General features: G+C 47.5%; 1 protein-coding gene across 1 annotated transcript in view; it reads left to right on the top strand.

The window, feature by feature from the left end:
• Nucleotides 1–26,945, top strand: part of nhsl2 (NHS-like 2) — a 29,197-nt gene extending 2,252 nt beyond the window's left edge. The window contains exons 2-10 of the mRNA XM_086102901.1: nt 13,386–13,655; nt 17,830–17,975; nt 19,587–19,785; nt 21,191–21,376; nt 21,451–22,486; nt 22,561–23,701; nt 23,777–24,068; nt 24,195–24,312; nt 24,774–26,945. Coding sequence (XP_085959027.1) covers nt 13,386–13,655; nt 17,830–17,975; nt 19,587–19,785; nt 21,191–21,376; nt 21,451–22,486; nt 22,561–23,701; nt 23,777–24,068; nt 24,195–24,312; nt 24,774–25,074 — 3,689 coding nt within the window. The 3' untranslated portion in view covers nt 25,075–26,945. The remainder of the gene's footprint in view (nt 1–13,385; nt 13,656–17,829; nt 17,976–19,586; nt 19,786–21,190; nt 21,377–21,450; nt 22,487–22,560; nt 23,702–23,776; nt 24,069–24,194; nt 24,313–24,773) is intronic.
• The last annotated feature ends 112 nt before the right edge of the window (nt 26,946–27,057 follow it).

The raw sequence follows: 27,057 nt of genomic DNA, 5'->3' as shown, positions 1-27,057 counted from the left end.
CAGTGTAGCTGCCTTTCTAACTTGCAGGCGTGGCCGATGACTTTTGTGTGTGCTTGCCGTTCTGTGCATGAGAACTGGAGAAAAAAAAATCCTCGCTTACCTCCTGCGCGCTGTCAAAAAATCCCGAGCAAAGCGTGTGGGCCCCACTAAAGTGGGCTGCGTGGGCACAAGATGCGCTCGGTTAAATAATCAATAGCTCATCATTAGATCATCTGAAGCGTCACTCGTCCAACACCTCCCTCCTTCCACACTTGCCTCCTCATGTTGAAACAAAGACGGACAATGACATAACTTGGCAGCAACACACATTGAGGTTATTGCAGTTAAAAAGCCTGTAAAACGCATCTTTCCCTGGGAGAATACGGCGGCGTGGCAGCTGTAGAGTGCCTCGTTGTTTGCTTTGAGTGCATGCACGTGAAGCGCAGAATGACAGTAGAGGAGGAGGACAAATACCCCCGGTATTTGTCTTTTTTTTGGAAGGATCCAACTTGACCGGCAGCATGTGGACAAGGGCTTCGTGCCACGCATGCCACTATAGAGTGCCTCGTTGTTGGCTGTGCTTACATGCTCATCAAGGGGAGAATGACAGAAGAGTGAGGAGGCAGATTTTTTTTGGGGGGGGGGGGGATACCATTTGACAGGCAGTGTGTGGACAAGGAGTGGTGTGGCTGCATTAGAGCGCCTCATTGTCGCAGTATAGAAAAGCCCTGTGACAATGTGATGTGGTGTATTTCGCCAGCCTCTTTTCCCGGCTGTACAAGTGGGATTTGATTAACGGTTGACAGTGAGGGCCGCGCTTTCAGAGGAGAGAATGGTTTGATTCTATATATAATATTTTTTTTGCTCTGACAAAACCACAAATTACAAGAAATGTAGAAATAACACTAAAAGTAAGCATTTTCAAAGGACAAAACTAGCTACCCCACTCTAAAAAGTATGAAAAAGCTACGTGAATTTGCAAAACAAAAAGTCATAATGAAACAAAAACACACACGCGAATGTGTGTTTTTGTGGCTGTATTCCTGCTGGGAGCATCCCAAGAATGTGAACAGGAAGCAAACGGAGTTGTTCATGCGCCTCGATGGAATTTGGACTCAAAATGATTTATCGGGCCTCGGTCGCATCCCCCCCGGGCGGGTCCGTTACACCAGCTCCTCGCTGTGACTTGTAGTTGCAATGGTGTCGTTGCCGCCTAAATTCCGGTCGCTGTCGGGTTCCCACGGCGACGTCAGCTTCCCCACCCGGGCACCACTCCCCTGATCTCCTCCTCTTCGGCCCGGCGTCTCGCTTTCCCACTGTCAGTCAACGCCTCAGTTCTGCGGTGCCACTGAAAATCAGCGTGAGAAAAAAAAAGACTCGGAACTATGCCGAAGTGAGTTGCAGAGCTTCATGTCAACAAAAGTAGAAATGATGCTCTTCTATGAAATCCTCGACATTTTGAGGGCGGGCGTCAATTTTACAGCCTGTGAGGAATGCGGTGATCCTCTTTGGCGATGCAAAGGAAAAAAAAAACAAACAAGCGCAGAGCGACGGTCAGGAACGCTGCGAACAATAACAGACGCCACAAGAATCGGTGGGATTGAAAAACTGTCAGCGATAGAATGCAGGAAGTGTGCGTGTGTGGAGCTTTCTTTGGATCCAGAAACTTGGGCCGAGTGCGCGCGCGTATTTTCCGGGCCTTTTTTTTTTTTTTTATGTGCAACGCGCGCACGAGCGCAGTTCATGAGGCTGTTGTTTATATGATCTCATTGGGAGACGATTCCCATGGCAGTTGAATGAAAGGGAGGGGGGAGGGAGAGAGGAGAGTGCTTGGGGGGGGGGGGGGGGGGTCCAGAGAAGGCCAATTGTCCCAAAAGCAGATGTTTTCCCCATGTTGCACGCTGGACGTGGAGGGCAGTCGAGTTGGCGCGTCTGCGCGAGAATGCATCTTTCTTTGTGTGACTCCATGTGCGTGCGTGCGCACGGGTCATCTCGTCCCACGTGACGCCGGCCCCACTTTCCCTAACTGCTGCAGGATGATCAAAGTCCTTCGCGCCACCTAGTGGATAGCAAATGATTAGCGTTCTCCACTGTCAGCGGCAATCCATAGACGGTCAACGGTGATGTCATGGCTGCCGTGAGGAGGGGGGGGCGGGGCTTGCTATGCTAACCTGTGGCGTGATTTTGCACGTGCACTCTTTGGTATTGTTTGTGCGTCAGGGGTTACATTTCGGACATGAATTACAGTGCGCTCCAAAGGTATGGGGACAGCTTGGATACATGTACAACATTTTTTGTTGTATCTCGAAGACATTTGGGCACAGGTATCAAAGTCAAGGCCTGGGGGCCAGATCTGGCCCGCCACATCATTTTATGTGGCCCCGCGAAAGCAAATCAAGCTTGTCAAGGTCCATGATGCTTTCTAAAGTCGGAACCAAAATTTCATATTGTCATATGTAATATACAGTAGTAACAGTTATTATTTTTTACTTCTGATTTTAAAACTAGTTATTCATCAATTTGTTGTGCGCTGTGTTTGTAATATCTGGAGGGGATTACACATTTATATGGTTTCCCAAAATTCATAACGGCCCTCCAAGGGAAACCGTAACGACAATGTGGCCCGCGACAAAAATGAGTTTGACACCCCTGCATTTGGGTTTCAGATCAAAAGATGAATATGAGACAAAAGTTCAGAATTAAAGCTTTTCTACCTCTAGGTGTTACAAAGTTCAGGGCAGAGCACCATTTATTTGAAAGTCGCTCAGTTTTCAAGAGAGCAAAAGTACTGGAATAGATATTAGAACTTCAAGTAAATAACAGAATATTTGGTGGCATGTAGTTTTCATCATTAGAAATACTTTTCCAGGCCTTTACTGCAGTATCATTCAGTTCTTGTTTGGTTCTGGTGCTTTCCCCCTTCAGTTTCTTCTTAAGATAAAATGCTCAATTAAGTTACGGTCTGGTGATTGACTTGTCCAGCCATCATGAGTTGCATCATCACTAAAGAACGAGTGAGCCTGTTCCAGAAGTAGCCCAAGACATGACATGACCTCCACCATGCTCAAAAGATGAGCTTGTGTGTTTTGGATCCTTTCCTTCTCTGTACTTTGGGCTATCCATCACGTTAGTCGAGGTTAACCTTGCTCTTATCATTCCATAAATCTCTGTACTTCTTGCAAAATCCAATCTGGCCCATCCGATTCTTTTTGCCGATGAACGGTTTGCATCTTGTGGTGTGGCCTGGACATTTCTTCTCTGAAAGTCCTCTTCAAACATTAGATTGTGCCAACATCCGAGCTTCAAACAGGAGGGGCTGTGTCGTGAGTTGTTTAACACGTTTAGATGTAAATGTAATGAAATGAAAACTGCAGTTCTCAACTTTTGTCTCATATTCATCTTTTGTTCGGGACAAAGTAATTGCACCTTTCTGTACCAATACTTTTGGAGGGGACTGTATATTTCCAGCCAGGAGGCGGCAGCAGAGGTCTGCTCTTGTGACCTTTGCACATCACTCCAAAAGTGCGTTTGCGTGCACGTGTGCATTGCATCAGAACTCGCCAAAAGCTCCAAGTGGAAGCTGACCGGATGTTTATCAACTCGTCCTTCTGTCTTTACCAACTTTGTTGGCTTAGTCAGTGGTTGGCAAACCTTTTACAGCTAATTTCACCAAAATAAACATTAAAATACAGTTGTGTAATGGACCCACAAAAATGACTCCAGAAAAAGTATATTTGATTCTGTTGTGCGCCATGTGGAAAAATAAATTGGACTCGCATCGCACATCAAATTAAATTACAACATTTACCTTGGTAGACGTTGACAAATGTTCTAGGATGATTAATTGTAAACATCTTGAACTTGAAAGTTAAATACAACTGAACTTTACCGTATTTTCACGACCTTACGGCGCACCGTTGTTAAAAGGCGTAGTGTCAGTTACGGTAGCTATTTCGGTATTTAACACATACGCAAGACGTATTATTGAACGTGGGCATGGTAAAACGTATGCTAGCGTAAAATATACGGTAGCATGCATGCATATGCTAGCGTATGTTTTTAAAAATCAGCGGGAGCGAAACTGAGTGCAGTTGTCAACAATTTACTTGCGTGGGGGGGGGGGCTCAATTCTCATCCTCAAATCCATCATCAAAGTCCTAATCTTCTGTATCTGAAATGAACAGCTGGGCAAGTTCACAATCCAACTCGCCAGGTTCCCTCGCGCCATTGTCAGTCAGACTCGTTGCAGTGCGACTCAGAAATGATGCCGGGGTTTTTTTTTTTTGCCACGTCATTCACAATTGTGGCCTAGTGAAGCTGTGTTCGCCATCGTGACCCAAGCCGCTCCCAACTTGACTTTGGCCGTTTCAAGCAGGGAACCCCCCCCCCCCCGCCCCCGCCCCTACGATGCCAAATAACAGCATTCCCAGATTTTGGAACTCGCTGCATTCACAAGGCGAGCCCGCATTATTAGACGCCCCGTCCATTTCGAAGAAGATTTAAGTACGTCTTTCGGTCGTGAAAACACCATACTTGTATTATATTTTCAAAAAATGGTGACGCCACGTTAACACCATGTACAGTTGGACTTTTAAATTTCGTCCTTGTTCCGCATACTGCTAGAGAGAGCTCACGTACCACCACACTTTGAGACCTCCCTTGTCCGGCAACCGCCACAGAAGTCTGCTTTCAATTAGCAACCCCCCCCCCCCCCCCCTTTAGAATGAGAGAGTGATACCGTGTGCATTCACTGTCCTCTGGTGTTTTGCAAATTTTTATTAATTTTTTTGGATCTGTGCAGGACGAGCAGCACTCAGGTAGGACGAATGTGGTGCTGCGTTCTTTGACACTTGGTTGGAACGAAGCGAACACACCGGGTTCCTCATTTGTTGTTGTGGGGTTTCAGGAGAAAGAGCGGGGGGGGGGGGGGGGGCGGGGGGTCAGGTTTTCGTTTGTGGTTCCCGAAGAGGAGCTAACTGCACGTTCACTTAGCCTGGCAGCTGCCAGATCCAATGAGATTAACCCGTTCAATCTGCACACGAGGAATGTGCAAGGGCTTGGAAATCGCAAGCTAACACTGTATTGGGTTTGAATAGGTCCCTTTTTTTGTCATTACGAATCCTTTGGCTTGGATCAAGAATGTTGATTTATTGTTTGCTCTGAGGGGGTGAAATAAAATTCTGGCGTGTCGGAAAGCAGAATTGCTGTAAATCCAAAGTCTCAAATGGCCACTTCATTAGGCGCAGCTACTCACGCTTTCATAGCTTCGTAAGCAAAATAATTAAAAAAAATAATAATCTGAAAATCATCCTGGGTTTCATTCACAAGTGTGTCTTGTTGTTTTAATGGATTTTGGATGAGATTTTTGAGAACTTGGCAGGCTTCGTCATCCTGTTCTGGGGAATGCATTCAAAATCTTTTTTTATTTTTTACGATTGGTTGTTGTTGATTATTGTTGCTTTTTTGCCCCTAAAAATAATTTATCAAACGTATGTATTCATTTTTAGATTTGTTTTTAATCATTAATATCCTCAAATCACTGGTTAGTTGATATATTGGAAAGAATAGTCACTAAGATATATGCATTTAACAGTTTCGTTGATTAAACAAGGGGGTTAAATAATTTCATGTGGCCTCCCCAAAAAAATTGTTCAGTTAAAAAACATTTCATCTTCATATGTAATTTCAGTATTAATTTACTGTAAACTCTAATAGAATAGTAGTAACACACTTAAATATTTTCGTAAATTAGCTGATTATAATTGTTACTGATAATTAATTGTATTACATTTTCTACATTTAAAAAATATTACATTGGTCAATCCACTATCATTTTTCCTCCTAAAATGGGTTAATTAAAATGCATTTATACAATTTATTTTTCTATTTATTCATCTCATCAAAGAGCTGCAAAGTTGATTTGATGCAAATAAATTTTAAAAAAATGAAATGGTTGCTCTTAAATCCAGACGTAACAATTCATTGCAGCCGCTAATTGTGTACCTAATGACCTGTCCTCAGCGCTCCTCTCCTCCGGCATCCCATAATAGCTTCCCCTCCACCCCAACCACCACCACTCCTCATCATCTCCCGTGTTGCTCTGCCTCCCTCCAGTGCTCTCACGCTCGCCGCCTTCTGATTGGCTCTCGCCAGCCTGGCTCTTTTATCAATTGAGCTGCGGATGCCGGGATGCGACTGGCTGGATGCTAATCAACGCAGCCGCCGCTCTCTCTCTCTCTCTCTCTCGTTTGCTCTCTCACACACCCAACGTATGATTAGCCAACAGCTCACGTAAGCGAGGTACACTGACACACACTCTCTCTCCCTGCGCCTCCTTCTGTCTGCGGTGCTCGCCCTTTTCCACACACACACACACGCGCGCATCCTCTCTTGGGGGATGCAGATGTGACGCCTGCTCGCCTCACGCACGAGGGCCACACGCGCTTCTGTCTTGATTTTTGTTGTATCGTGGAATGCACCCGTGATGTTTTGGGACAGGAAGAACAGTGCGGGCAATCCACATTGGCGGCCCAAAGGGAGACACAGACCCAAATCGGCAACAGGTACTTTTGCATATATGGAGATGAGCATATGGAACCTTATCGGCCGTGTCCAACTTGAACTCGTGGCTCGTTTTTCATTTCATCCTGTGACAAAAATCGGAGGCGCGCGTTTGCAATCGCCGAGTTTGGTCTCGTCCTGCCGTCGTTGGGAATGAACTGGGTCACTCAAGTCAGCCTTTTGCTTGTGGCCCGACGAGACGAGAATGAAGCAGGCGTGTTGGCGCGTGCGTGTGATCAATGGCCTGCGCGGTCTCGTCCCGCACGAGCACGCCGACGAGTCTGCGATGGCCGAGAAACGAGCAAGACATTGAGGTGACTACTCTTGTCAATCACGGTCCCTCATTTATTCCATATCCTTGACATACTAGTGACCTACTAGCACCTGCACTCTTTGTCCTCACTACTAAGACAATGTGTCTAATGACTGGGTCTTACTAGAAGTGCCCCCCGCCCCCCACTGCTGCCTTCCAGATCTAAACGGCATGCCTGCAAACTACTACTTTCCCATGCTAATCAGTCACATTTTATTTTAGTAGTACTAGTTGCACACACTTGTCAACAAGTGCACCGTTTTTACTCTCCAGTTGTTCAACTAGCATCCAGAAATGTCATACAGTAGGGGAAGGCAGTCAGGAAAAAAATTGGTGCTCGTTAGTTGTTGCTGCGTATGCGCTAGTCGTTCCACGAGTGCGCTGAATTGTTTTATGAGTGAGGGCACACACACACACACACACACATACACGCGCACACACTAATACATGGACCGCTCAGTGTATTATTAAGCTGTCAAATAAATGCTGAACTGGCTTGTCATAGTGCAATAGTTGGCTTATGTACTACTAGTAAAGTGCTAGAACTTAACTAGTGGAATTGAATAATGTCACTAATACACTAGTGCTCATTATTTTCTTATGAATGGGGTGAACACATGGACAACTCAGCACACTAGTAGGACAACTACGGTACATGTTACTGGTAAGGTAAAACTGCACTAGTTGACCGGCATATGCTACTAGTACTACTAGGCAGGCAATAGATGTTTCACTAGTGCATGCCGTGTGTGCGTGCGAGGCGTCCACACACTTTTTGACCTTGACTGAAGGGAAGCGCACCCTTTGCAGCTGATTTTGAAATATGGCTGCCTGCTCATTCATGATGATGACGTCATCCCGGACGCAGGGACGACAGAGAACAAAGAGTGAGGCAGAGAAAAAAAAAAGAGGAAGAAGTAGTGTGACAGCGGAGAGGTGTGCACCTCCGGCTGCTGTTCCCGTGGCAACGCAAGCCTGTTTGTGTTGTCTCACTACTACAAAAATAACAATCACTGCAGGGAGAGTCAGCGAGTTGTGGTGTTTAATTTAGACAAAAGTAGTACTTTGCCTTCATTTGAAGGATTTCCACTGTTGGTAGCTTTTGCTCAGTAACTTCCAGTAGTGAGGTTTCCCTGTCCGACTGGGGTGCCGTTTTGATGCCAGTGAACTATGCTGAAGTGAGTTGAGGAGTTTTCTTTTTAATAAGGACAGTAGTGTTTTGTCTGGACTCCTTGGCCTCTAGGGCGAACTATAATAAAGATATGCTCCACGTAGATTTGATATTGTAACAGAAGAGACGGTCGCAATTAAGCTGTTAAGTTGTTTATGGCAGAGGATAAAGAAGCTATGCCTGTGAGTTCTGTTTTTTTGCTTCTTCTGCAAGTATCACTTCTGCTTGCATTTAAATAGAAGTTGCTCAAAGGTTTCCGATCTTGGTTTTGTCAGCTCGTCAATAGCATTTTGCTTTGGGTTTTAGTATTTAATTTGAAGTGAAGCGATGTGGCTTTTTGGGGGGGGGGGGGGGGTGTAAAAACTTGCAAGTTGAGGAGGAGGATTTTTCTTCATTCCAAGTGGGAAGGAAGGGCTGAGTTCCCCTCCTCCTGGTGGCGGCAGCCGTCGTGATCTCCCCCTCTCCGGCGCTCCCTCCACGTCAGTGCGTCCATGCCGCTTCAGGCCATCAGACATGCAGCGTTTGTGGGCCGGGCCTGGTAAGAAAGAGGCAACGAAGTGCGCGGCGGCATCCGGACGTTTCTGTGAGCTGCTTATGTTGATGCAGGATTCCTGCACAATCTAACGGACTCGATATAAAATCTGCGTTTGGATCGATTGACTTTCAGGATAGTTCTGCTTTTGTTCGGAGACGTGCGGATTGAGCCCTTGTGTGGATTTGGAGCGCTGGTGGAGGAAAGGAGGTCATGAATTTTTTTTTTTCCATTTCACAGCACAAATGGCTTGCAATGGAATATGACACCAAGTGGAATATGCAAGTTGCACATGCATGTCACAAACGGCGCACATGCATGCACAGCACTTGTGCTGTTATTGTTTTTGTTGCACCACGTGTGTGCGTGTGCGTGCGTGTGTGTGTGTGTGTGTGTGTGTGTGCGCGTGCGCGTGTGCAATGGAAGGCTGGTTCTGTCATCCTGTGATTGTGATAGTTTTGAATTCACTAGTCTGCATATTAGACACACACAAACAGCTGAGCTGCTTTTTGAGCCATTTTCATGCAGTCGCATGCTGTCTTCACTTCAGTGCTGGGAAATAACGAGAGCTGCAACTGATGATATTTAAGAAGAAGAAAACAAACTTGTCTCACAATTGAGAAATTCGCAATTTACAGCACCAAAAATTATGAAAAAGAGAAAGTAGAAAAAAACAAGTAATGCATGCACACACAAAAAATACATTTTTTTTGTCAATGATTAAACTGTAGATTTAATTTTTTTGCCAAAGAATCGGATTAAAAAATATAATTTCCAACCCTTTATTGAAAAACAGGACATGATTTCAAAAAACAAATTGACAATGATTCAGTTCCTGGTTTGGTTTTTAACATCCAGCAGAAAATCTGCCAAATTATTGATCTTAAAAAGTGATTATGTTTACATTAAGGTGTACTTATTATTCCTAATTGGTCCATTTCTTCATAGTTCAGTTATTTTATTCTACATTTATTGTGTGGGAGAATAACACTGTTTGAAATGCATGAATGTTCATAAAATGTTGAATTACTCCATCATTTGTTGTCGGTAGCAGTGCTGTAAAAGTGGCAAGTTAAAAGCGTTGGGGAAAAAAAAGGGTCCCCAGTCCGCATGTACTTGTCTCAATCGGTCCGTCCCACAAAAAATGTTGGGGGCCACTGCCTTACAGAGCGTTGGAAGTCCTTTTTCCACCTCTGCAACACACGTGTAGAATTTCCCACAGCACGCTTAGTGGGATAGAGAGTTCTCAAAGGCCGTCGGAGGAATCGAGTTGGCGTTGAGTGAAATGCTGATGTCTTGCCGATCGAGACGAGCTTGAAAACAACTCGACTCCGGGTTGAAAAATACCGGAAGAAATTGAAATAGCCCCCACTTGCCAAGGTTCCACACAACAAAGATTTTTGCATAGTTGGTGACTTGTAATTTCTACTCGGGCCTTCTCTGCCATGTCGGGGCTGTTGGCCTTTATCACCAGGAAGTCCGCGGAGCGCTTCCTGTCAAGTCTCTCTCGAGTCCGTCCGAGTAGCCAGCGACGGGACTGTCCGGCGAGGCGGAAGAGCTGTCTGGGGTCATTGCGCCGCCGGTTGTGTCATTGATATAAACCGATTATGCCTCATCTCTCGAGGTCGCCCGACTCCATTTTGACGTCTTCGGGTGTGCCGTGTAGCTCAGCTGAACTCAGGAAGCCGACGGCAGTGAGGGTGCCGCGGCGGAATGGAAGGAAGTACAGCGTCCTGCTCGATAAGTTTGGAGCTCCTTTATAAACGGGCACATATGACAAACGGAGTACACTGATATAGCGCTTTATCTACACCACGTTTTTGACTTTGCTTTTTTTTTATCGGTTATTTTGAATTAGATTTTAGAGCAGATTTGCGTGTTTTTGTATAATTTAGTATTAGTTTTAGTATTAGAATTTCTTTTAGCTACACCATGTTTTGGACTTTTCTTTTTTTAATTGGATAGATTAAATTCGATTTTAGAGCAGATTTGCGTGCTTTTGTTTGTTTTCTTCTTTCCCAAAATGTTTTTTAAATTTTATATTAGTTTTAGTATTAGATTTTTTTTTTTTTGCGACACCATGTTTTGGATTTCAATTTTATTTTTTAATCAGTTAGATTTAAATTAGATTTTAGAGCAGATTAGCATGTTTTTGTTTGTTCTTTCAAAAAAGATTTTTTTTTTTAAATTTTGTGTTAGTTTTAGTATTTGATTTTTTCAGCTACACCACGTTTTGGACTTGTTTTTAATCGGGTGGATTGAATTAGATTTTAGAGCAGATTTGCGTGTTTTTGGTTTTCTTCTTTCAAAATATTTATTTTATTTTAATTTTGTGTTAGTTTTAGTAATAGATTTTTCTCAGCTACATCACGTTTTGGACTTTTCTTTTTTAATCGGGTGGATTGAATTAGATTTTAGAGCAGATTTGTGTGTTTTTGTTTGTTTTCTTCTTTCCAAAAAATGTTTTTTAAATTTAGTATTAGTTTTAGCATTAGATTTTTTTAAAATGTATCGAGTGTTTGTTGGCTGCAAAAAAAAAAGTTTTGCGTAATTAAGTCAACTACAATTCTCAAATGACCTTGCTTCTTTCGTAAGGCTTATGTAAAATAACGAAGATGAAAACGAGGAACATTTGGCTATATTGTAGTTTTATAAATGTAAAATTATGTTTTTGTAAAAGCACTTTTTTTTTTGTTAAGAATGTTTCTTGAACTTTTGTGACCTACATTTTGTTGGTGCTTTCAGAGGGTGACGGACCGGTGGGAAACGAGAGTTACTCGGCCAAATTTGGCGCGTGCACGTTTTGTGTGCGCTCGCGTCTGTGTATCTACCATAGTGTGTGCACATGTGCAACTCCTCCCCTTATTTTGCCTGTGACATCACTTCCGGTGTTGAGGCAGCCGTTGGATGGTTTGTCATGGTCACCTCTGCACAACTTGCAATGTCAGCACTCGGTGAGTGCGCGCACCTCGGGTCCCACTGTCGGATCATGAACCTGCATAGCCTGCAGTCTTGCGTGGATTTGGCGCGAGAAGCCACAGAAGCTGTGTATTTGCAGCTCACGTCAAATATTCCCAGCACAGCTCGGAGGAGGCTCCCACGTGATCTCTTACTTGATTTGAAGCTTTGAGTGCAGTTCTTCCTAAAGTGGGGCTCAACGAGCCATTCCTTGGGTGTTCCTATAATGACTTACAGTAAATCAGTATTCAATTAAAAAAATTGCATCGCGACATGCTATCTTGCACAAAGCGTACTATCCGCACATCTTACGCCAAATGGAATTGTGACAATTTTCAAATGACTCACAGCAGACTTTTGACCTGGAGGTGTTTGATTTGTAATTAGCGAATTAGCATAGCATTTTTAATTAGTGAATAAGCCTAGCACATTGGGATTTCCACGCCCTGTAAACCGCTTGAAATATTTGTGTGTCATGAAGGCATAGAATGAGAGTGACTTTCTGACTGGACCGACTGACGCAAATCAACTTTTCCGCACCGATTGTGTTTGTACGCAGCCGTACACGTGGAACACTGCTCATATATTTGTGCCGTATCAGCAGCAATTGCTCTTTTTTTTGATCATCCTCGCTTGCCTTAACTAGCTTGCTGCCGTGCTGGTATCAATTAGATATGAAGCTCTTCCTATTGTATCCAAGACAATGGTATGTTTAGAAAAAAATACTGGCCAAATATAATTGAAATGAAATTGGGAACAATGGGCAACCATTTTGTTTCACTTTTAGTACCTAATGAAAAGGTGTGTGTGTGTGTGTAATTATTTAAGTGTCTTCAGGCCTTTGAAGGCAGCCAGTGGTTTCCATAGTGACAGTACACCTGCTTCTACAGCAGGGGGCAGTGCTGTGGCAGCCAAACCACACCGGTGCCCGAATGGCCATTTCTTCAGCCAGCAAACGTGAAGCGCATGCACTTGCTCCATCTTTGTGCGCGTGCGTGAGTCAATGACCAGCCTCCGCACGCTTTCCCACCAAGAGAGACACGATAGCCTTTGTCAATTGTGCGCCAGCAATCGCAAAATGTCGGTTAAACGTCTTCACTTCCGTCCATCTTTTGGTTTCAAAACGTGCTCGTTTTTATTTTTATTTTTTTCAGTGAATCAATAAATATGTCGAGAATTCAGAAAGGAAGGTATCTTTACTGACTGACACCATTGATTTGATTTGGCGGACCCGTTGAATTTTATGGACCAGCGCTACCAGTGATTCTGAAGGCCCAGATTGACATGGCAACGTGTTGACTCTGAAATCTGATTGGAAAAAAAAAAAAGTCTAACATCCATACACACTGCAGCCAATGCATGCCTAGGGAGTGCTTAGAGGGGGCGGCTGTAGTCCCATCAGAAATCTGTGTGGCCCCAACGAAGCCCCTCCAGCATGATATTTGTAATTTTCTCAGCCCCCCACCCCCTGTCTATAGGTCAAGCCTCCCTTTAGCACCAGCAGAGAAACAAATCCTGGAGCCGTCCCTTCGATGTTGACGGCAGCTCACATGATCCGTTTTGTTTGTGTACTCTTATGACCTTCCTCTTCGATCTTCTTCCGATTCAACGCGGCTCTTCTCCTTCCCGCGCGCTCGCCTTCCTTCCCGCCTTCCTTGTTCTCCCTGACAACACACGGCGGCGTTATGTAATCTCTGGCTATTAGTTATGGAAATTGTGAGCGTTTGATGTACTTTGCTCTCTGCGTCTCCTCCTCCTCGTTCTCTCTCCCTCGCCATCCTCACTCTCGATAATCTTATTTCTCACCCTCTCCTCTCTCTCTCTCTCTCCGTCTCTCTACCGCATCCATCACTTGCTCCCGCCTCCCGCAGCCACTGTCGGACTCGAGGCGGAGAGCGTCAGGCGCGGAGGAAGCAGCAGCAGCGGCGGAGACGGCGGCGGCGGCAGCAACGGCAACCGCCGCCACAACCACGCCGGAGGAGGACGGCGAGGAAGCTGCGACCACAGCAATGGCAACAGCGCGGCCAGCTTCGGGTCGCCATGGCAACAGAGCGTGAACGTGTTTGGCTCATGGAGCAGGCCCGAGTGTGTGGAAGAGCTGCACCAGCAGGCGCAGCTTAACCTCCAGAGCCTGCTGCAAGGTACGGACGGGCGGGCGGACGAATGGAGGCGGGAGCACGATTTGACGGATGGAAGGTGTGCGCGCGTCGGTGGGGCTGAGGCACGTGTTTACATGCGCCACATTCGAGACGTGTGCACCTGCGTTTCACAGTGCGCGCGTGTTTCTCAGCATACCGCATGTCGGCCGACAGAGGCACTGCAGACGATGCAGCTTTGTTATTGAAGCTCCTGACAGGGTGTGTGCGTGTGTGTGTGTGTGTGTGTGTGTGCGCGCCAACATGGAGACTTGAGAAGTGCCCACTGACAGTGGCTGTCAGTCCTCCTTTGCACTGTGTAAAATCTGCACGGTGTGAAGCTGCTGCTGCTGCTGCTGCTCCTCTCTCTCCCCTTTCAGTGTCCCTCTGCTCTCTCTCGCCCTTTCCCTTCACCCAAGCGGTCCGAACGATCGAGCGGAGGCCAAACGCAAACAAATCACGACGGATCAATTGACTTGTTGCACCACCCGTGTTGGCAGCGTCTTCATGCGCTGCAGATTCTCCACAAACTTACTTACAGCGACGTGTACTGGGCTAGGAATGAGAAATTTTGATGGCGAGGCCCCCGCTGGGTGTGACCAAAGGCCAAACGCGTTTTAGTTCTCCTTCCGTGTGATGAAGCCCTGAATATGAGCCGTAACAGTGATTTTTGGTCTATTCACACAAAATCCATCTGTCTTAAGTCCAGCAGCCTGACACATCTCTACTAAGGGGTGGGGTGGGGAGGGGGGGATTCAATGCACTCAGGACTTGTGGTCGGCCTGCTGCTTTGTTGGTGACACAACAGCAAGCAAAAGTCCGATGAACTTCTCTTGCAGTCTTAGCTTTTTTTGTTGTTTGACACAGTGCTCCATTGGATAAGATCGCATCAGATGCGCTGGGAATGCATGCAGGCTACCTTATGAGTCGTCCTGTTTTTAATTGAACACTATATTTCGTTAAAAGATGGCTTGGGCGGTGAAAATGATCTGAGCGGCCGTTCAGGAGTTTAGAATTTCTCAGTGGCCGCCACACCCCCGCTAGTGGCCATGTTGTTGACAGTCTTGGCAGCGGTTGATGGAGAGAGCGAGCGGCCTTTGTCTGCTACGCCGTAGAAAACTCGCTTCGCCAACGTCATTCGTCCTGAGAGCGTTTGGAAAGCAAAGCACATTTTCAACAGCAAGCAAAAGTCCGATTCATTCAAATAAATGGCCAGAGAATGAATCCCTTCCAGCCACAGAACCGATTACACTGATCTTTTTTTGTGGCTATTGTTGGAGAGGAATTATATATTATTTTATTTATCTATTTATTTATTTATTTATTGCCATTGCAGGCATGTGCCATCAGGGGTTGATTCAAACTATTTTGGTTTTTGTTTTTTTTTCACAACGGATGCGTTTTGGCATCAAGGTGTCAAGGAACCTTATTGAAGTGGACTGCGGAGCTTCGTTTTGAAAGAGATTTTGCCACCTCCTTGTGGGATCTTACTGTCAAGAAAATATGTTGAAATGAGTTGAGGACTTTCATTTTAGCAAAAGTAGTGCTTTGCTGCCATCCCGTGGCATCGTGAGATCACGGAACTATGTTGACATAAGAGTTGTAGTTTTATTTAGACACAATTAGCGCTTTGCCGTTATCCCGGGCCATCTTGATGTCAAGGAACTGTGTTGAAATGAGTTGAAGAGTTTCATTCAGACATAAACCGGGTTTTGTCATCAACTTTTGCCATTGATTTTTAACCGTTTCCAGGGGGATTTTTGCTGGTAATAGTTCGCCCCCCCATGAATAGCTGGGCTTGATTGTCGCCGTTGCTTTTCTCTATGGCTTACTGTATACAGGTAAGTGAATTTGCCTGATGAGTCTGATGTGCCGGCAGCAACGTCTAGGCTAGAAGTCATCAAGGTTGTCACTGCGTGCGTGGCCGTGGAGCTTACGTAACACCGAAACGTCTCCCATGACTAAATATTCATCTAGCTCTCGCTCATCCATATTTATGAAGCCAGCGTTTGGACCGCGAGTCCATCAGCCGGCCGATGCTGCGTTTATACGCTTGGGATAAGTGCAACTGGAACGGGCTTTGCGGCTTTTAGCAGCGGCGCACGTTGTATGTCGGTCCATGCCGCCAGGTGTCAAACTCAAGGTCGCTCATTGGATCTTGTCATTCCAACGGATGCGATTCCAGCATGCTCATTAAATACAAAAAACTCCCCAAAAAAAACAGATCTCGTCCACAGGCTGACAAAGCCAAGTGAAACCAAGCGTGTACACAAAGTGTATACAGAGAAAGATGAACGAGGGCCTTTGTTTGTGTCCATTTCCCCTCTGCGCCTCTCAAAGGGTGACCCGTAGCACCCGGGTGCTTTATTATTATCGAGGATGTCTGGCTAAATGGGTTCGCTGTGTGTGTATATCAACACACACACATAAATGCATTTCCCCATGCTGACTGTTGACTGACCGAATCTGAGATGCTAACAATGTGCACTTTAGTGACGTCTGAGTGCTCGTCTGGCTGGAGGTAGCGAGTAGGGCATGTTTTTTTTCTTTCTATTTTCTTGCTTCCTTTTTTTTTTTTTTTTTTTGCATCCTACCTTTGCATCCCGCATGTCTCCTTGCCCCCCCCCCACCCCTCCTTCATTTTGCAGATGAGCTGGTGCGAAAGAGAAGTCTTCACATACCTGTTTTTGTGATTGATATTATATACACAGGACGGCCCGGTGGTCCAGTGGTTAGCGCGTCAACCTCACAGGGCAGAGGTTCAATTCCAGCTCCGGCCTCCCTGTGTGGAGTTTGCATGTTCTCCCCGGGCCTGTGTGGGTTTTCTCCGGGTACTCCGCTTTCCTCCCACATTCCAAAAACATGCGTGACAGGCTGATTGAACATTCAAGATTGTCCCTAGGTGCGAGTGCGAGCGCAGATGGTTGTTCGTCTCTGTGTGCCCTGCGATTGGCTGGCAACCGGTTCAGGGTGTCCTCTGCCGACTGCCCGAAGACAGCTGGGATAGGCTCCAGCACCCCGCGTGACCCTTGTAAGGATAAGTGGATCGAAAAATGAATGAATGAATGAATGAATATTATACACACACACACACACACACACACGACTTCTCGAGATTCACCACCAATTCTTTTTCTACGCAAAAATTGTGCTGATATCAAACGGATGCCATTGCAGCGATATACAAACCCGAATTTCACAGACAAGTTAAGCAGGAAACCCACTTCTATGCTCACAAAACATTCTTGATGACTATGTCAGTGGCAGGAACTGGTTGTATTCCAGTTTCCAGTTGGTCCCCTTCACAGCCTTCAGTTCTCATCATTGCCCACGTGAGCATCAAAGAAGCAGAATGAGGAACATCTCCTGGTGTTGACGGTGCAAAAACGGCGACTGACTCCCATGGCCTGTATGCCTGCGTCCACTTGCTAATTAAACTGCATCCTGCAAGGCTCAGGCCACATTTAGATGCCCTCAGCACCTCCAGTCACTTACAAAAAAAAACTTTCGGCCAACTCAGCTCTCTCAAGTGCCCCCCCACCCCCACCCCAACCCCCTGCCTGTGTTGCTTAGCAACCACACCACCGCCAGTATGGAATCCATATGGAGCAAGTTTAACCCAGTTCTCTATAACTGTGTGTGTGTGTGTGTGTGTGTGTGTGTGTGTGTGTGTGTGTGTGTGTGTGTGTGTGTGTGTGTGTGTGTGTGTGTGTGTGTGTGTGTGTGTGTGTGTGTGTGTGTGTGTGTGTGTGTGTGTTGAAGGGCTTTAAGGGATGAGTGGAGACTGGGTCAGGAGTATGTTTTTGGGGGAAAGGATTGGTTGGTGGATTGTGAGGGGGAGTGTGTGTGGGGGGGGGGCGCAAGGCGGGCGGGGGGGTTGGAATCTGTTTACAAAGGCCTGGGGGGAGTCGCCTAACTCTAAGCTGCAGGAGCAGAGGGGAGTGCAGCGAGGCTCGGCTATGCAGCGGAAAGAGTGACACGGAAAGTGGAAAAGGAGATGAAGAGTGTGAGATGGGGAGCTGCTGGATTGAAAACACACTAAAGGAGTTAAAGTGAGCCTTGTGACTGATGCTCGATGCTCGCGCGTGCGCGCGAGTGTATTGGTTTGTTTATTTGGGTTTTTGTGTGCAGGAATATGATGCTAACACACGCCGCGTTGCTTTGCTGTCGCTGTGTGCAGACTTTGAGGAGCAGCTGTGCGACGGCAAGCCGGCAGGTCAGACGTTCCGCCATCCGCCCTCGCAGAGCTCCGACGACACGTCGGCCTCGTCCGCCTGCCGCTCGCCCGTCTCCCCCGGCAACAAGCGCCCCGACTTCATCTTTCTGGTAAACGCCGCTGATTGGATTTGCGTCAACGTGTTTGAATAGGATCACCGCGACGAAAGCACAGCAGAGCTCGGCTGTCCTCGACTGCTCCTTTAATGTCGGCGACCAACTCTAATGGAACAGTCCGATGATAAATTCAGGATGAAATCCAATGAAGTGAAAGCGCACACGGAGCCACATCACGTTCACGCTCTCAAAAGGCTTTTATTGAGATGTTTGAGCGTCTCCCGGATGGAAATGTGACATCTCCATTAGGAATTTATCGCACATGACATGAGCGATGCCTACCTTTCCAGCCATTTGGAAAGCGTCTTTGGTAGGATGTCATTTGGGGACAAAAAAGAAATGCTACACATCGCCATGGCAGCCAGGTGGACTAATGAGTCCTGAGACCTGAATCCTAAGGTGACTCCACCGGCAAGCCGTTTCTCCCGGAACCTTTTAAATTGTTCTGTGAAGTTCACGCCCGGTGGGGCTCATTTGAATTCGATTTTAAGAGTCCCGAGAGATGACGTGGATCGGAATTCCTTTTGACAGCAGCGAAGGTACTCCCTCCTTCAAGGAAGATAAGCTGGAAAATGTCCACACTCTGGCTAAACTGTGTAGCGGTGGAAGAAAGTGAGCGCTAGCAAGGTTGCAGGCCCAGGTAACTGGGACACTACCATATATCTCAACTCAACTGTATTTCTAGAGCACTTTAAAACAACCACCGCTGTATACAAAGTGCTGTACATGGAGCAAATATCATATATAACCCAATCAATTAAAAACAAAGACAGTAGAAAGCACAAAAACAGTAAAACTAAGATCAAGTCTGAGTCATGCTGAATCAAAAGCCAACAAATACAAATGAGTTTTGAGATGAGTTTTAAAGATGGGCAGCGAGGGGGCTTGCCGAATGTTCAGCGGGAGGTCAGTCCAAAGAGAGGGATCAGCAACGGAAAAGACTTGGTCCCCTCTGAGCCTCCGCTTAGTTCTTGGTACCTCCAATAACATCTGGTCCGCAGACCTGAGGCACCATGCAGGTGTGTAGGGGCGGAGCAGCTCAGAGAGGTAAGGTGGAGCGAGGCCATTTCAAGATTTGAAAACAAATAATAGGATCTTCATGAGAACTCCAAAATTTATAGGGAGCCAGTGAAGGGATGCAGGGTGTAGGAGTTATGTGCTCCTTCTTACGAGTACCAGTCAAGAGGCGAGCAGCAGCATTCTGGACCAACTGGAGATGCTTCATGGAGGATTGGCTGACTCCAAAGTAAACTGCATTACAGTAATCCAGCCGGGATGTCACGAAGCCACGAATTACTGTTTCAGAGTGCTCATGAGAAAAGGTCCCATATGCCTTTGGGTGAAATTCCTACAAACAACCTTTATAGTACGTCTTTCCAGAGGAGCGGAAGCCATCGAAGTCATGGCAACGTGTCCCATGACTTCAGTGTTTGAAGAGTCAATTAGGCTGTGTTCTTTTAATGACCGTTATTCTCTTAGCTCAGTAACTGGCAGTGAAACTGCATCAAATTGAGGACGTTGGCTGACAACTTAATGTGTTGGAACAAGAAAATGTTCCAAGTGGCGTCAACGTTTTATAATCCGTCTGATGTGTTCCTCCTCCAGCCGGCATCCAAGCAGCTCTACGAGGATGAGACCGCCAGCTCAGTCTTCGGACTGAGGTCCCTAGCCAGCCCGTCTCCCTCACCATCTCCGTCTTCCTGCGAGTCAGATCGCCCCCCGTTAGGCTGGAGTCCCGGACCGCCCATCGCAGAGAAACCTTGCTGGCACCTTGGCAAACGCACGCCGGCTCAAATCGCAGCAGGTAGGAAAAGGCTACTAGGAAATTCGGGAACACGTTTGTTGTGGGGAGGGGGGGGGGGTGGACCACTGGTGGATCTGAAGCTAGCATGTAAGTCAAACCATCACACGACTTTTTGTTTTTGGAGTAAAAGCTCAGGTGTCTTGATGCTGCTGTACTGCATTTAGTGTCTCCCCGCCATTGGACACCATCCCCTCCTTGCCACTTCTTCTGTACCCGAGCGAACAGGTAGCCAGCAGCCAGCTTGCTGTTGCCATGGCAACTTGCTACTCGGCCTCACAGCAAAAAAAGAAATGTGCAAAAACAAAGCGGCAATGGAAGAATAAGAGGAAGTGAGCGAGCAGCACATGGAGAAAGTGTTGGCAAAGAAAGCCAAAAGAGGGATGAAAGAACAGTCAATGGAAGCTAATAAAAGAATATTCCGTCGCTCGTCCGCTCTCACCTCTTCTCCCTCCACTCGGGCTCGCGACTGTCAGCAGGTGGGATTCAGGGAGGGACAAATACAAGGAAAATCCTTTTCTGTGCACTCGTCCACGTAAATGATCCGAGTGGTCGCGCTCAACCTCTGTGATTTTGTCAGACTACATGAACGTAGCCCGATTTTGAGTCGACACATGTGTCGCAGCCAAATGTAGTGTCTTGTAGCCGAAATTGAGTTGTCCTAGTGCGCGTAATGGGACACATTCCATGATTGGTTGTCTGGCATCTGGGATGCTGCACAACCACATAGACGAAAGTCTGGCATGTCAGAATTTTTGATTGTTTTGCAGAGAGCGGGACGTCCCGCAGTGTCCTTTGATTGGTTCTTTGAGATTGACAAATAGGAAGACAGTGCCCTCCTATATATGACATATAGTAATAATGGACTCGGGGCACACAGTCACAATGTACTGTACAGTATTTAGAAAGAGACATGAACCAAACGGGAAAAATCGGAAAGTATACGTAGCAATTTAACTCATGCTATGTTTGCTAACTGTAAAGCTGGTTAGCAAACATTCAACGCATTTGTTCCTTCAAGTTCTTTTTGGAGAATAGACAGTCAATACTGCCTTCGCCCCACCTTTTAGGAATGGGTACGTAGTTTTTTATCCCCCCCCCCCCCCCCCATTTCCACGCTGAAAACAAAAGCACACGCACACAATACCTCCATCGACATGACTTTGAGAACTGATTGCCCCGCCTCCCTGAAAAGACCTGCACCGATGGACTGAATCTTGTTAGAAGCACGCAACAAGTTGGCGGGGTCTGGTCAGTGATGGACTCGTAGTGTGACATCTTGCCCAGTCCAAAATGCTGAACAGTATTTACAGTATCTGGTCATCTGACACAGGGACCGTTGTGAATGACCAAAAGTCCTCACGTTTGAGCAGGCCATGAGATGAGCATCAGTCGATCTTTTCTGCAGGTGAAGGAGGAGGAGCTGGAGTTAAATTCCATGGTGTTGACCTCCTTCAGCACTCAGCCTCCCCATCTCCATCTCCAGTGGAGAACTACCACCAGCCCCGCTCCCTGGAACCCGTGTCGGACACCCCTCAACAAAACCTCGCTCTGAGGAAGATACTCTCCAACCTTGACACCACCTCACCTGCAGGTGAGTGAGATAGAAAAACTGAATTTGTCTGAATCGTCTTAATGAATAGTTTCACAATTGCTCCCCCTTCACAGATATCATTCTGGACCAAGCAGGAACCATGGACCACTCTGGCCTGATTTGCTCCAACACTCCTTCAAGCACCTGGAACGGACCGAAAGGCTCCACCTTTTCTCCTGGGCCTTGGAACGAGCCTTACAACTGCATTGCCAAGAAAGGGCCGGCAGTTCCACCTAAGCAGCACAGTGTCATTGGTCATACAGGAGGCGGGGCTCAGGAAGGCCTGATGCTAGTGAGCAACTCGCAGTCTGTTTCGTTCTCGACCATGTCAGACACATCCGGGAGACAGAGGAGCAACGCGCCAGGGATGGAGAGGAGGAGCGAGACGGAGGTGCCAACGGCAGACAGAGGGAGAGGTGGCGCCGGTGGGCCGGGCGGTGTAGAGGCAGGGAGAGGAAGGGGGATGTCGGCGCGCTCTTTAGCTGCGGCGAATGCATTCAAGTTCCGCGAACGTTCTCTTTCCACGCCCACAGACTCTGGTTCCTTTTGCTTTACTGAAATTGGCACAGATCAACCGGATGGGAGTCTGGCATCCACGGGCAATGGGAATGTGATGTCTGCAGAACACCAGTGGCATCATCAGAACTTTTTAGGTCTCGGTGAGAACTACGCACTCCTCTATCCCAGAGGGAGCTCAGAAGAGAGTGCCAGTACCGCCGACACAATCTCTGTTTCGGCCTCTGACTACAGTGCCGAAGGACGCTTGTGCCTGCGCTCGCGGTCCATCTCACTCAAGAAGTCCAAGCGCAAGCCACCGCCTCCGGTGAGGAGCGTCTCTCTCATGAAGAACCTTGGCCAGGCTGAGGGGAGGATCAGCCACGAGGGCGGTCTGCATCGGGGCGGACGGCCAAAAAGCCTGCACATCCCCAGGGACCATCCCCCCGACTTCCGGCCAGATTTTCTGTTGCCCGCCTCCAGATCTGGGGAGCTCGGCCCAGGAGGCTGCGACAGTCCTCCGAACCTTGAGGTTAATGCGCCAGAGAGGGAGGCAGAACCAACTTTGCCCTCTAACTGGCAGCTCGGAGATTGGAGGAGCAATGATCCCTACAGGTAGGGTTGTTTGAGATTTGGCTCTTCTGCTTGTTTTCCTTTCCATCACAGCTTTCATTTATTCATTATTCCAGATCTCTATCGGGCTCCAGCACTGCGACGGGTACGACTGTGATTGAATGTATGAAAATCAGAGGCAGTTCTGAGTCATTGCTCAACTCGCCCACCACCTCCAGAGCCACGTCACCGATGCACCTCCTCACGGAAACGGACGTAAAGCCCATTTCGCCCTTCAAGCCCCCTGGACTCATGTCCCCATCAAGTGGCTATTCAAGCCAGTCGGAAACCCCCACTCCTACTGTGCCGCTCAGTCAGGCAGCAGGTACGGGAGGACCGGGGTCGTACGGGACATCGGGATGTAAGATGCGGCCAAAGATTCCAGAAAGAAAATCTTCACTACCGTCACCCAAAGATCCTGTCGCCAGGTCCAGATTATCCTTTGAGATGCCAGTGAATGCCCATCTGGAGCTGTCGTCAATCAAGCCAAAGCAAAAGGCCGGCAGACGGCATTCGGACACGTCCACAGCGGCAAAACCTGGAAAAATTAGCCCCGGCTCTTCGCAGGTTATCCCCATGGTCACCCAGAATGAGCTGAAAACAATTCGGCTTCGTTCGATCTCCCGAGGCGATCTGGAGGACTGCCCAGATGGTGCATCGGATACCATTGAAGAAGAACAGCAGTGCAAAGACTTTGAGGACGACGCCAGCCCACCTCCCATCCTACCCAAACCAAAGCCACCAGTTGCTGTCAAACCCCCCTTACCAAAACGACCCCTGAACCTGCTTCTGAAGTCCCAGCCCTCTACGCCCCCTCTCACCCTGGACTCGCCCCCAGCGTCGCCCGTGGAACGCCCCGTGCCGCTTGGCAACATTTACAAAGTTATGAAGAAACCTAAACCCAAAAAAGCTCCGGCCCCAAGTCTTTCAAACCCATCTGTGGTCCCAGATTGTAATTCCATCTCCACCCCACATGCCACCTATACCCAGTGCCTCTTCGACCTCCCTCCCCTTCCAGAGCCCCAGCCGCTTCTGGAAGATCCCATTTTGGAGCCAGAATTTGATGCCGGCCCTCAACTTGGACCAGAGGACGGAGGCTCTCTCCCTTCTCCCTGCAGTAACCAGGAGACCCTGGAACTCCAGGACAAGAGCAAGACCCTTCCTTCAAGAATGACAATCTCCTGTCTGGCAGAGCTCTCTGACAAAAAGAAACCCAAGGTGTGAAAAACGTCTGAAGTAGCGTCTTTCTGTGATGTTGTTTAGCAATTTGATCTCAAAACAATTTCTCGGCAGGTTCCTCCTCCCGTGCCCAAGAAGCCGAACGTCCTCGTACTTCCTTCATCCGCCCATCCTTCAGCTAACTGCGGTACAGACCGCCAGACTACACCGACCGACAGTCCCCTGGGCCTTCCGTCTCCGGGAGATGTTTTCCCGCCAGATGTTACGATCAATCCTGAAATGTCAATACAGGATGAGAATCCCTTGGGAGCAGACGCTTTGGTGGAGTCTTCACGTCACTCTTCCCAGCTGGATTCTTACCTAGTGGAGCTGGAAGGGAAAAGCGCTACCACAGGGACTGGGGCAGGTATGTTCATAGAAAGTGGGGATGGACTTCCAAGATAAAACAAACAAGTTACTCATTCCATTCTTACGTTTGGTTGATACACACGTGTAGCTTCAATCATTTTGAATGACTTGATGTCCTGTTCAGATGACAGCGCGGCTAGTGACAAAACGGTGCTTCACATTGTGGAGGAAACGGACGAAGACTTCTTGGCTGGCACTGCGGCAACACACACCACCGAAGACCTGTTCACCATCATACACAGGTAGGTTTGACCAGTTTCTTACCACCCGTGCACAGTGATTAGCTCAATAGGAACTTGCGACAAGGCAGGGAGAACAAGGTTACCTGGCAACGGCTCGAGCAGCGACCACTGCTTCTGACTTTTCTCTGACGTGTACGCATTTCTTTCCTCACAGAGACATCAATATCCATGCGCACGCTCGACGCTAGTCTCTTAGCAACAGAAGCTCATCATTTTTCGGAGTGATGCTGAAAATAGCTCGAAATAATGTTAAGGAAGGTTGAGGATGAGATGGAGGAAGCAGAGACTGCTAGTGTGTGGAAGATTTAATAACTGGGGAAGAGTTAGTCCAACTTGACTATTGTCTTTAGTTCTTAAATCACGTTTTTTGGAGGGGGCGGGGGGTTCACCACAGTGGAATATGGATATGCTTGTAAATTCAAGGACCACCTTATTGTACCTTTCTTTGTCTTCACTGTCAGGTCCAAGCGAAAGGTTCTGGGTCGCAAGGAGCCCTCCGACTCTTTTGGAAGCCGCCAGAGTCTGACATCCCCTGTCAAGCAGATGAACCTCCCCATGGGCGGCGGCCAGAGGTCCAGCTCCCGCAATGAAAACTTCATGGCCCTGCTGCAGAAGAAGGGCAACAAATCTTCCAACGCGGGGGCCAGGGTGTCCGCCGCCGAACTTCTCAAAAGCACAAACCCACTGGCGCGACGTGTCACAGAGCTCTCCGGCGAGGGTGGAGAAGTCCAGACCAGCCAAGGCAAAGCCAGCGATCAGTGAGGTCAATTCTAGTGTGGATAAGCTAACGGCTCACGACTTTGCTCCAACCACTGGCTGACCATTTGCGTCGTCCAATCCTGTCAGAGCACACTTTTGGACCAAATGGTCCCTGGCTTGGTTGGAGTCGTATCGTTCCCTATTGAAGCTCTGGGAGAGTGTGCAAGAGCAGAGCGGGGATCCCGCAACTCGCTCCATGAGAATGCCAGATGGACAGATCGATGGGAAAAACAATGTTCAGAAATCACCAATCGAATGGTAGATTTTCAGGAACTCGTGTAATAATAATTATAATCCATGGCTGACTGGTCCACAAGATCTTTCAAATCAGATTACGTTTAAGAACTCCCACAAATGGACTAAAGCACTTTTCTTCACTGTCAAGAGGCAGTATCCCCCTTTCCCCCCACCTGCCACTGCCCCCACTTGTTTTGTGTCTTTTGCTCCGGTGGGATGTACCCATACACTATAATGTATGTGTAGTGTACAAAGAACATCTTGAGACGACAAACAACAAACTGCCTAGGAGACACACAAAGAACAGAAATGTCTGCACGAGCCTGTGTGTGTGTGTGTGTGTTGGCATGAGTAGGTGTCCGCACAAGTAATTATCATCATCATCATCATCGTGCCTGCGGAATTTCTGCATGGAGAGCATGAAGCAGGCCTTTGGTGGCGGGGGCGGAGGGTTTTGGGGGGGGGGCGGTGTCTCCTTGTCGTTTTTGGAAGGATAAACACACCCAACGAACCAGAGGTGTGTGTTTGTGCCTGAGCACGTGTGTATGCGTGTGTGTGTGCGTATGTGCGTGTGTGTGTGTGTGGTGGCACGCTTCCACAAAAAGGGAGCCCTACTGGCGCGTGTCGAGAGCTTCTCTACCCCGATCGTCCGCCCCGACGCATGACGTCACTTCCTGACCTCTCCCTCACTCCTACTGTTCCTTTTTGACCATTCTCTCGTTTACACCGGCTGAATGTCAACTAGCGACCAGTTACAAAAAGACGTTTGCCCCTTTTTTTCTTTTTACTACTTTCTCGTGCCAAACCCTGGGTTGGGTCGGGACGCACATGTGAAGGCTGTGTGAGGGCTCCCTCTGGTGGCGCGAGGATGGAGCGCCACACGCTCTTCTCTTGAGTCCCCCTTTGTCGTGACGTCAAATCGCACCGCTGCTTCTGACCAATCGTGAAGTGATGCTTTCTTTTTGAAGATTTAGTGGATGAAACCCTGAACAACTGTATTGGTTTGCTTTGTATAGCAAAGTCTGACTGCAGCACACTGTCTTTTATTTGATGCTGTTATTTTGTGTCTGTGCAGTAGGAGCTGCAATGTTGACAAACTTTCTAAGAATTTTCAGGAAAGATTCCCATTGATTCATTCGCTTGATATACAGTAATTGGCCACATACAGGTACTTTGCGCCATATTAAAATGGCCTCTCTTGACTTTCTTGTGTGCGCGTGCCATGCATCAGATAATCTTACAGCCATGTTGTGTTGTACGTCGATTCGTGAACTTTCAGTTGTAGGTCATTTGACGCGAGCATGCTGCACACGACACAAGCTGATGCCTCCATGTTGTAAAACAGACTTTCCCCCAACCCGCTCACGAGATCAGGGGGAAAAATAGCACCCAACCGCCACTTGGGGGCAGCTTATAGCAACAGACATCAATAGAGTCAGACCACTTATTGGAGTTCTATTTTTGTTATTCCTTATGGGAAAAAAAGACATTTAAAGGAATATTCCATATATGTATTAAATCCCCTCGTGGCCCATCCAGTGGTTTGGTGTGTAGCTGTCCGGAAAAGCGCCACATTTCGCCATGCCAGTGCCATGAAGTGATTCTATCATAAATAAATTATTTTTCTTGCGTAGAAACTCTTAGTCTTTGTTTGATTGCTTGAGGTTTGCAATGTGTAAAAAACGGGCGCAATCTTGACCGCTCACTAAACAGATTATTCTGTATGCCAAACTCGCTAAAATCCAGCGC

This window comes from Hippocampus guttulatus, chromosome 2 (assembly GCF_054856545.1).
Source record: "Hippocampus guttulatus isolate MCC_2025c chromosome 2, RoL_Hgut_1.0, whole genome shotgun sequence".
Taxonomy (NCBI): Eukaryota; Metazoa; Chordata; class Actinopteri; order Syngnathiformes; family Syngnathidae; genus Hippocampus; species Hippocampus guttulatus.
This window is presented reverse-complemented; position numbering and strand designations above follow the sequence as displayed.